This window comes from Chrysochloris asiatica, unplaced genomic scaffold (genome assembly GCF_000296735.1).
Source record: "Chrysochloris asiatica unplaced genomic scaffold, ChrAsi1.0 scaffold00188, whole genome shotgun sequence".
Lineage (NCBI taxonomy): Eukaryota > Metazoa > Chordata > Mammalia > Afrosoricida > Chrysochloridae > Chrysochloris > Chrysochloris asiatica.
In genome coordinates, this window is record NW_006408706.1 from 2,985,290 (window position 1) to 2,997,256 (window position 11,967).

General features: G+C 38.1%; 1 protein-coding gene across 1 annotated transcript in view; it reads left to right on the forward strand.

The window, feature by feature from the left end:
* ANK2 (ankyrin 2, neuronal) overlaps positions 1-11,967 on the forward strand; it is a 514,556-nt gene that overhangs the window by 391,939 nt on the left and 110,650 nt on the right. The window contains exons 21-22 of the mRNA XM_006872258.1: positions 1,410-1,508; positions 2,429-2,527. Coding sequence (XP_006872320.1) covers positions 1,410-1,508; positions 2,429-2,527 — 198 coding nt within the window. The remainder of the gene's footprint in view (positions 1-1,409; positions 1,509-2,428; positions 2,528-11,967) is intronic.

Here is an 11,967-nt window from a genome sequence, read left to right on the forward strand (position 1 = left end):
AAGGTTCGCAGCCCGAATCATAACCATTACGCTACCAGAGCTCCTGTGAAGCAAAAATTATTGTAAAAAAATTACTAAACTCTGCCACCCTTCATTTTATAATGTCTGGAATATGAGGATAAAAATATTCAGTATTTAATCAGTTCTTCATTTACTTACTTAGTCAACATTATTGATGAAATACCTACTACATGCCAAGCATTCACATCTTTAGACTGACAAGGAAGAGTCAATAAATCTAAGGTCCAATATATTAAACAAAAGGATTATTCACTTCATGATAACTATTAATACCTTGGAGTCCCTTAGTGGTACAAACAGTTAACACCCTTAAAGTCAAAAGTTTGAGTCTACCCATTGCTGCTTTGGAATAAAGGCCTAGTGATCTGTTTCTGAAAATTCCGCTACTGAAATCCATCTAGAGCACAATTCTACTCGGACACCTGTGGGGTCACCATGAGTCAGAATTGACACAGTGTCATTTGGTGCACTTAATTCCACATTGTGTCTTCAAGAATTTCAGTACAGTATTATTAATGTGAAGACATAACAACCTGTACCCACCACCCATTGGAGCAAGACTGAATTTGCACTAACCTTGACATAATTGCACAAAAATCAGGTATTACAAAGCTTTCATCAGCATGAAACTTTAGAACAGAATATTTAAAAGAACCTAGTTTTAAAAAACACTTTCTAATGAGAAGAAGCTACTCAGCTTCTAGTGGAATCTTCTATTCTCTAAGTGTTTAATATGTGAGGTTTTCTTCGACCAAAGCTGTTCTCTGAATGGAATATAAGATGTAGACTTGCTTTCATTGACTTAGAATCTTCAAACTTGCCCCAACTCTAATTATTAGGAAAGTCCTAATGAGCACACAGTGGTTATTTTGATGTCTGCTGTCTTCTAGCAAAACAGTGTTGCTCATCCTTGTTTTCTAGAGAAGAGCTCATAGCGATGATAATGCTCTTTCCTATTGTAAATCTCCTCTCAGTAGACCCATTTTTAATGTTAATTGGTTAACATACAGCAAGAATAATTTACAGTCAGTTCATTTTGCTGTTTCATAAGCTAGTCTTTTCTTTTACCAGAACATAAGGTGTGAGGGAGTGTTTACTGTTAGAAATGAGTTGCTGGTAACATTGGGCTTAACTCAACAAAGCATCTTTGATAGTTTTGTAAATGTTTTTGTTAAGTGCCATGGAATCAATTCTGACTCATAGTGATCCAGTACAGGGTTTCTGAGTAGCAGCTGATGGGTTTGAACTGATGACCTTTTGGTTACCAGTCCATTGCTTACCCTACAGTGCCACATCAGGAGTCCTTTGTTGTAAATAAGACTGAGAAATTTAAAAAGAAGGCTAACCTACTTTCTCTCTTTCAATCGATGCTCCACCACCATCCACAGAACGGCTACACTCCTTTACACCAGGCTGCCCAGCAGGGCCACACGCACATCATTAACATCCTTCTCCAGCACGGGGCCAAGCCCAATGCCACCACTGCGGTAAGATATACTGGGCGGTCCTCGCCACACTTTCTTCTTCTTCCTCCTCTCTTTATCCCGTGACCTTTTGTTTGAGTTGAATTTTAATTCATTCTCTCGGGATTCTAGAGAAGTCCAGTTGCAGAGCCTTACTTAGGAGAAGTTGAAGTGTTTCACTGGGTGTGTCTGCTGGGGGACGGTCTCTTTTCTGGGGGAGGGTCTCCCCTCTGCCGGCAGAGCCCTCCATTTGACTGCATGAATTTGCTGGGCCAACAGCTGGCTCTCACATGTGAGAGCACAAGGGGACCCCTCCCTCTTGGCCTTCTAAGGCAGCACAGTTTTTGAGGCTGCTGGGTTAGGCAAAGCTCATTGAAACGTGGAGCCATTGAAATGTAAACTAAGGACTGCAATTAAACAAACAAGGATCCCCAGTGGTCTGAGCTGGATCCTGGATTGCTGGCTTTTGTTATTTTGTTACAGGGTGAGTTTCTGCACAGCTGCAGCTAAATATGTTACCGTGTTCCCTAGGGTCACATCTTACCTGCAGCAGATGGTGTGACTTTTGATGATGAATAAGTGCACCTCTTACTTGCTGTTATTTTTTGGAGCCACCAACCTCAATTCCAGAGGCACTTTCATCAGCACAATACAGTATCTGTAGAGATATTTGACAGCCTTAGGGTTAAAGCGGCAAGTGTTTTTTATTAGAAAGAGCAGGCAGATGTAAGCTTGTTGTGTTACCATAGTGACCTGGGCTATAGTCTAAAGAAATTACAAAGACAGATTTAGATGTAATGGTAAAAACTAGTGATTTTCCTAAGCTGTGCCTTGTTTTGGAAGGAAGTGCTGGCTCATGCAGAGCAGCGGGTGATCTCATTGGCTCACATCGCAGTCCTCCCTCGCCTTTCTCACTCTCTTGCTCTCTTTCACTCTGTCTTCAGAATGGCAACACCGCCCTGGCAATTGCTAAGCGTCTGGGTTACATCTCCGTGGTCGACACCCTGAAGGTTGTAACTGAGGAGGTCACCACCACCACCACGGTGAGTATAAGTCACCGATCATCTTCTGCTCTGTTGACCTGCTTTTCAGTTCACATACTTTTTTCACTTATGAAATGTTTGGAGCCTTGTGTTTTGAACATCCTTTGGTGACTATGCGGTAGAACACACATAGAAGTATGCAGAAGTAAATGCATTTGCCCACAATGAGTGCAGGGGTTTTTAGCTTCTTTTATAGTTAACATAAATCCATATAAACTGTGTGAATGTAATTGAATAGTTAGTTCTTTTTCCTGTGACTGGCTTCCTTTTTCCTGACTCCTCTGCCCATTTGCTTTAGTTGGGGATGACACCAACTGCTGGCAAAGTGGCAGAACATCTCCACAGCAAACTTCTGAAAAGATGTTGGCTTCAGGGATCTCTGGAGTGACTTTGATCCAATACTGTTCTCACTAGGTTTACTTTTTTTTTTTTTTTTAAACTCTCGCTGTTTTAAATATGATCATTGATACTTTAGAAGAAAACAATGATCACCATTGGCCTTTGCCAGAGAAACTCTAAAAGAATGAAGGCCATATAATGAATTCTAAGGTTCTTGAACTGTTCTGTTGGAGCAAAGTTTAAAGGAGGCCTCTTGAGAGAGAAGCTCAGGACTTAAAGTTGAAACACTATTTGCATTTGTTTATTAACTTTTGTACCTTAAAGCATGAACTCAAAGAACAAAAGCTCATTAATTTATCTTTGTAAAGTAGAAAAGTAAAATAATAGTGAAACATTAGCTCTTCTGTAGAGACATTAAATCATAAATCAACAAATGAAAAATTCTGAATGAGGTTCTAATATTTGTCTCAAGCCAGCAAGGATGCCTATAGTAGAGTTGGGAATGCTTTTGATAGCTGTGAGGGTAAAGAAAGGAATTTTCTTCTTATTGCCTGAAGCAAGTCCTGTTGATATACATTGAGGAAGATGGAATACAACCGGCTTGATGTGAGGTTTTAAATAGAGTGGGGTATGATTTATTAATGCACTGCAAGGCACAGACTATATTTACATGACAGAGACTAGTATTGCTTGTTTGCTCAAGGAGAATCATAAAATTTTTGGCCATTACCCCTCAATATTTTTAAAAACAAAATATCGCTTTAATAAATTACATTGAAGTCTTGATGCAGCATTGTAGGATAAGTCGTTGTTGTGAAGTGCCGTAGAGTCTGTTCTGACCCATAGCGACCCTGTATAGGGGTTCCGAGGAGTGGCTGGTGAGCTTGAACTGCCGACCTTGCAGTTCAAATGGCTTTGCAGTGTGGCACATTAACCCACAGCACCATACTGGACTGCTAACTACAAGACTGGTGGTTCAGACCCACCAGCCACTCTCAGAATCCTGTACAGGGTCACTATGAATCGGAATCAACTCTATGTCACACAACAACAACAACAAGGGAGAAAAACACATCATTGCCATACTATGGGTCCTTGTTGTTGTTAAGTACCGCGGAGTCGGTTCCAACTCATAGTGACCCTACACAGGGTTTCCAAGGCTGTAAATCTTTACAGGAGCAGAACGCCTCATCTTTCTCCTGCGGAACTGCTGGTAGTTTCGAACTGCTGACCTTAAGGTTAGCAGCCCGATTCGTAACCACTACGCTACCATGATATGCTTTTTAAAATAATGACGCACTTTTATGTACTTTGCTATCGAGTTGATTCTGACGCATAGCAACCCCATGGTGTACAAAGTAGAACTGTTCTCCATAGGGGTTTCAATACTGTGACATTTTGGAAGCAGATCACCAGTCCTGTCTTCCAAGGCACCTGTGTTGCTGCTGTGTGCCGTCAAGTCAGTTCTGACTCATAGAGACCCTGTGTAGGGTTTCTGAAGATACACATCTTTACCAGAGAAGAAAGCCTTCTGCGGACCAACTGGTGGATTAGAACTACTGATCCACTACACTATTCAAATTGCCAGTCTTTCAGCTCATAATCAAATGCTTGACTTTTTGTACCACCTGGGGTACAAAGATTGGATCTTAATGGACTTTTTCTTACTATATGATTTTTTTATATTCAGAAAATCTTCATGTCACCTTATTTGGTATATTGAAACTATATGTACAACACAGAAAACTGAAGCTTGTAGTGGCAAAATTGATCATCCACATGTCTATCTTAAAGTTGTTTTGTGTTATATCCCTTACTTTTTTCATGTTCTGCGAAATTTAGTATGTACATTTTTGTTAAGTTACCACTAGATGGCAAAGTTGGATTGTTTTGCTATCTTGGGCCTGCTTTTCTTTATTTCATTAATGAATTCATTCGTTCAATATTTAATGGATATAAAATATGAACTGGCTTATGTGCTGAATGCTAAAGAGTTATCAGTGGCTGAAACATTATTCCTCCCACAAACAATGTACCATGTAGTCTGAGTTGAAAATGAGCGTTTGTGTTTATGATGAGAATAAATTCATTTTTTTATAATAACATAATTACATAGCTTACAAGTCCAATTTCAAAGGGATCAGGACCACAAATATTGCTCAAAATGAGCGACATTAAATATAGAGATATATTTTAAAGAGGAGCATTAAGCTTTCAGAGCACCATCTCAAAACAGGTTCTCAAATACCTTTTCAGAAGTGCAACATATGTCACTTAGCACTGTTGTTTGTTAAGTGCCATTGAGTCAGTTCCAACCCATAGTAATCCTGTATAGAGTTTCCAAGGAGTGGCTGGTAAACTTGAACCGCCAACCTTAAGGCTCAAACAGACCCTGCAGTCCAGCTCATTAACCCACAGCGCCATACCAGGACTCCAGGGTACTAGCAGGGTACAAAAAGTCCTCCTTAGAACCCTCTCTGAACTTTTATTCATTGCTATTGGCTCCAACAAAGACCACTGTACTTAGTATTCAGGTTTCTAGATGAAAAGTCAGCAAACACATTCAAAACTTAACAGCATTTCCACTTTCAGTTCAGATAATAAAGGTCATTAACTACCATGTTTGTTGTTCATCTCAATGAATAGTTTTCGTAGCTACATATTCTGGTGCTTCTCTGTCTTTATTTTCTGCTTCTCGGAATTGGGTTCCTCTCTTAGAACCAGGTTCTCTTAGAATCATGAATTATAATAATTAATAAAATGAAATATAGGATATGGGTCGAAAGTGTCCATTTATCATTGTCTTTTGTGTAAGCCATCATCTTATTTTCTATCTCCTCTTTTGGAAATTTAAAAAAATCTGGCCTTTTTCACATAGTGTTGTTATTAATTAATGGCATTAAAAACAGTAATTCATACTTGGTAATTACAAATATTCCAAACATAAAGGACAGACAGAGCTAAGACTTAAGTTTAGTTCTTAGATTTCAAAGTTCCTGTTCTTAATCACACTGCTGCTTAATAGGAATTATTGTGAAAGAAAAAATTTCACCTGATTTTCAACAACAAACCACAAACAGTATTCTTTATTGATTTTTATGAAAGCATTCTATTCAGTATAATTTTCTAAATCTCTAGATTCACAAAATAATTTGAAACTACTAACTGCTAATAGGGAGTCCTGGTGTGGTGCTGTGGGTTAATGCGCCCGACCGCAAAGCCGTTTGAACTGCAAGCTTGGCAGTGCCAGCTCACCAGCCGCTCCTTAGAAACCCTATAAAGGGTCGGAACCCTATACATAGGTCAGAACCAACTCGATGGCACTTAACAACAACAACTGCTCATAGAAAATAATACAGCAGATAATTTAATAATCTTACACATTATTAAATAAAATGTATATATGTACAATTAGTATAAATAATTTGGGGTGCATAACAAGCTTCATCTATACCTCAACTAATGTATTTAAATTTAAGATTGGATTATACTATGCTATGAAATAATTTCACTTCAATTGGGTTCGTATGATGTGAGTTCTCTTTAATCAAGTAGTTTCCTCTGCGAGTCCTCCTTCCAGAACTTTTATTCCAAAGTATGAATAAACTTATTGTGTAGAGAGAAGAGTAAAGTAGCAGTTTGTAAAGGAAAGGTCAATTCTAAGGAAATATTGGAGACATTTTGGAATTGTAGCTTGTTTCATTAACCTTTGTTTTTCTAACTTAACCTGGCTGGGGACAGGACACAGTTTAACATTCTGTTGATATTGCTGTCACTTTATACTTGCCAGAATGTACATCAGAGGTTGGGGTAAGCAGATGTCAACAAGTTCAGTTTCTTAATGTAGCTTGGAAGAACTCTGAGATATGATGCCTTTCCTTATCACTTTACTAATTGGATGAATTATTTTTTTGTGTACATACTTTTAAATGATTATATTTTATGGTGCATAATGTGTCCTGGGAGTCCTGACGTGGCACTGAGGATAAACACTGCACAGGCTGGTTTGAACTACAAGGGCAGCAGTTCAAACCCACCAGCTGCTCTTTTGAAACCTTATACACTGTGAGTCAGAACCAACTCGATGACACTTAACAACTTATATATATAAACAACATATATGACATTTTGTATGTTCTATAATATCCATGGTTGTGATGGTGGTTAAGTGCCATCAAGTCAGTTTGGACTCATAGCAACCCTGTACAGAGTTTCCAAGAAGCAGCTGGTGGATATGAACCGCCAACCTTGTGGCTGGCTAATCCAGTGCTTATCCTCCATTGTCACACCAGGACTCTATAATATCCATAGGTAGCTGTAATATTTATAAATCCTGCATATTATGTTAAAAAGATGGAACATTGAATACAGAATCTTATTAAACCTTTGGCACATTTTTTTCCCAATCTGTTACAATTACCTCAACACTTACTGGGTAACACTTAATCTTGGAGTCTCAACTTTGGTGAAACTTTCTAAAGCATTCATCTTAGTTTTTTAGAAAAAAAAAATATTTACGTAATATTTCGTTTAAAAACTGCATGAACATATAAATTCATATAAACACTTTGGGGAGCAAGAAGAAGGTTAGTCTGTACCTCAGCTGATGAAAGTGGAAGTGTGTACACATTAGAAGGTGATGTGTGGCTGTGGTTATGTGCCGTGGAGTCAGTTCTGACTCATAACAACCCTATACAGGGTTTCTGAGGTTGTAAATCTTTACGGGAGCAGAACGCCTCATCTGTCTCCCGCAGAACAGCTGGTAGTTTCAAACTGCTGACCTTGGAGTTTGCAGCCTGAATCATAACCACTACACTGTGGTTAATGTCACTCATCCTCATATGGCGACTTGGTGAGGATATGGTACAAAGGAAATGACTGACCAGAGAAAGTGATTAAGTTGAGTCAATTAAGCACATTTATTCTTATGCATGTAACAAACCAATACTATCCACCATTTATAAACAACATGGTAAATACCCTTGTTTTATTTTTGTTTTCTACATCTTCCCCATGGCATGGTATATATTTTAAATCCATTATTAAGTTTTCCTTCCACTTATTATAACCTATTTATTTTGTGTTATTACCAGATGTAAATGCACCCTACTAAATGTGTGCGTAGCATATTCGTCATTTTAATCTTTTCAGTAACTTCTAATCTACAGAATCTCAAATTCTGTAACAGAAGAGGATGTCTATGATGATGTATTTATATCCTTGTTTTCTATGCATTATTCAGATGCAGATTCATGTTTCAATAATCAAACTTTCAAAGAATACTACCTTTTAAAGGAAAATATGTGTTCATTCTTAGAACATTATTTGGTAGAAAGACTTCACTCATTCAATAAACACTCAAATGAAACATTATGTTATATAGTGTATTTACTGCTTTGCATAAGAGAACATTTGGCACTCAACCGCAAGGTTGGTTTGAAACGCAAGGTCAGTATTTCAAATTCACCAGCCGCTCCTCGGATACCCTATACAGGTTGCTATGAATAGGAACCAACTTAACAGCACTTAACAACAACAATGCTCCGGGTATGATGGCTGTAGAATCAGCACTGGACTGTGAACCAAAAGTTAGGCAGTTCAAACCCACCAGTTGCTCCTGGAAACCCTACACAGGGTTGCTATGAGTCTGAATCGACTCAACAGCACATAACAACAACAACATGCAGAAAAAAAATCCATAACCAGTGCGATTGCTGTTGTGTTTTTTCTCCTATTGCTAAATGTTTCCTGATAGTAACTTGTAGTATCCAGTAACCAAACTAAAGCAAAGATAACCTCCACTTTCAAAGAAAGTTCAAAGAAAATATAGTCTCATTATCAGCATCTGAGAAGAGAAACTAAAACTATAAGCTAATATAACTTAATTATTTAGAAAATGTTTCCATCAGTTACTTTTCAAACAGAGAAGCATCTTCTTATAGAATTTGTTCCTTTAAAGAGCAAATGCTCTAGAACATTTCTGCAAACTTGGACTTTCTGGTGTAGCCTCACACGTTAGATATGTCTTCACATTTTGAATCATTATATCATTATATTTACAATAAGATAGTTACATTTAAAGTCGTAATAGGCTACTATTCTAAATGCAAACTCTTTTTGCACATTATAATAATATATGTAAGTTCATTCATTCAATACACTGCTAGTCTTTAGATCCTTGGACAGGAGCTTTTACCTTTCCTACATCATTGTGTTTGCTTTCAGTGAATAAAATAATGTGAAATTATTAAAACATCACAATCACAGTTATCTAAATAATATAAATTGCCTTCACTTTCTTGGTCACCTCCTTTTCTATTAACTAATTCCACCAAAAGAGGAATCTATTTATGTGGTATTTAAATATATCATTTTTGTAATTAAGTATCTTCAAATTATTCAATATGTCTTTCAGAAGATTCTGCTATATTTTAGGTTCTGTGGAAATGGTCTTTATCTTAAGTGACTTACTCTTCTTGTATGGGAGGCCGACAAGCAGATAATGCAAATATAGCTATGTATGAAGTGATATATTAGGGCTAGCACATGGTGCTGTAGGAGTCCTGGTGTAGTGCTGTAGGATAAGCATTGGACTTGCTAACCACAAGGTCAGTGGTTCAAACCCACCAGCTGCACCTCGGAAACCCTGTACAGGGTTGCTATGAGTCAGAACTGACTTGACAGCACTTAACAACAACAATAATGATGCTGTAAGAGCACATAGCAGCAGATAAACATCGTTAAACCAATAAATTCAGGCACAGTTGGGAAAGCTTTCTCCAAGAAAGTTGCATCTAATATGAGCCAAGAAAATAGGGGAAATAAGATTTCTGGGAGAGGAAAGTTGTTGTTGTTGTTGTTGTGTGTCATCGAGTCGGTTCCGACCCATAGCGACCCTGTACAGGGTTTCCGAGGGTGTAAATCTTTACGGGAGTAGAAAGCCTCATCTTTCTCCCGCGGAGCAGCTGGTAGTTTCAAACCGCTGACCTTAAGGTTCGCAGTCCGATTCGTAACCACTACGCTACCAGAGCTTATGTGGAAAAACTAAAACCCTAAGAGAACAGGATCTGCCAATGAAACAGAAGCAGTTCAACCTGATGTATCCACAGTGAGAAGTGGCCTCCGACTGCTCCTAATAGATCACTAGGGGTCCTCTGAGTCTGTTTATTTAGTTTTGCTCTCAAGAAAATGGGAACCACTGAAAGATTTATGCAGTATCACATTATGAATTTTATATCTCTCTTAACATAGGGCTACTATACGAGATAAATGAAAAAGTATTGCTACTAAGGTCCCAGTTCATACATGCATGGCTTTATTCCAAACAAAATGCAGTCACACATAAATCTATGGTCAGTGGATGACTACAGACAAAGTTAGCTCAGTAATACTCTTGTTTAATGCTTTTTAGGGTGTCTTCAAAGAAGGGTCCAATCAAAACAGTGCTTCCAAGGAGATCTGCTGGGCCAATTAAATTCAAGGCAGAGAGGTCAGCTCAGAAGGTTATGGTGACTGTCTTTTGAGATTGCATAGTGGTAATCTTGATAAATTTTCTCAAAGGACACAGGATGATCATGAGGACTTGTAATAAAGAAGTTTTGAGAAAACGGAAAGCTTCATTGGTGAGAAAAAGGTCAGGAGAATTGTACCAAGGAAGTTGGAAGCAAGGGCTGTACTAGGAGAGTTTCATTGGGAAACTACGTCATCCACTCTACAGTCCTGATCTTGCCCCATCAGATTTCTCTTTGTTCCCTAAACTAAAAGAACAATGAAAAGGAACACAATTTGAGTCCTATGAGGTTGCCAAAACTTTGATTTTGACCTGGTATAAATTGAAGAGCACAGAATTCTTCAGGGAAGGATTTAGGAGATGGAAACACTGCCTTCAGAAGTGTATAAACCTAGGTGGAGGATATATGGAGAAACAATAGCTTCAAATTTGATTTTTTTTTTTCTTCCAGGACCACTTTTTATTCATTTTTTTTTATTGTAGCAATATACATACAATAAGACCTCTGCCATTTCAACCATTTTTACATTACAATGCAGCCACAACAATGATACTTCCCATGTTGCATAGCCATCACCACTATCCATTTGCAAACCTTTTCTCTCCTTTCTTTTTTTTCCCCTTCTTTCCTTTCCATTTTTTCTTTTGTGGGGATATTCCCAATGGTTTGTCCTAATGACAAAGTAAATATGCATTGTTTCCCTTCCAGTACAAGGGGGAAAAAAAGACACACACATACAAAAGCGATTCCCTTTCTCCCCCTTCTTCTCCTTTTTAACTCTCTTCCCCATCACCCAAGTTAACATGTGTCCATTCTCTACCCAGTGAATAATTATCCCTGCCTTCCACCCCTGGTAGCCTTCATAGAATGTTTCTTATAGAATGGAAAGCTTATCTTGACATTTTACAGTAGTAGTCTCATACAATATCTGCCCCTTTGTGACCAACTAATTTCACTCAGCATAATAACCTGCAGGTTCCTCCACGTTACGTGTTGTTTTGCAGATTCACCGTTATTCTTCAAAGTTATATATCAAAGTTTGTTCAACCATTCCTCTGCTGCAGGGAATCTAAGCTGTCTCCATCTTTTTGCTATTGTGAATGATACTGCAATGAACATAAGTGTGCAGATATCTATTTGTGTCATGACTCTTGCTTCTTGAAGATATATACCTAGAGGAGAGATTGCTGGACCCACCATCTGAGAAAGTGCCATACCGTTTTCCACAACAGTTGCACCATTGTATAATCCCACCAACACTGTAAGACAGTCCCTTCCTTTCCACATCTTCTCCAGCATTTGTTGTTTTCTGTTCTTTTGAACTTTGCTTTTAATACTGGGGTAAAATGATATCTCATTGTCATTTTGATTTGCATTTCTCTAATGGCTAATGACTAATCATTTTTTCATATGTTTATTAGCCGCCTAACTGTCTTTATTTTGGTGAAGGTATTTTCATATCCTCTGCCCCTTTCTAATTTTATCATTTATAGTCTTCTTTTTGAGACGTTGAAGTATTACTTAACTTTTAGACGGTAGTCCCTTGTCTGACAAGTTCTTGCCAAAAATGTTCCCAGTCTGTGGGTTCTC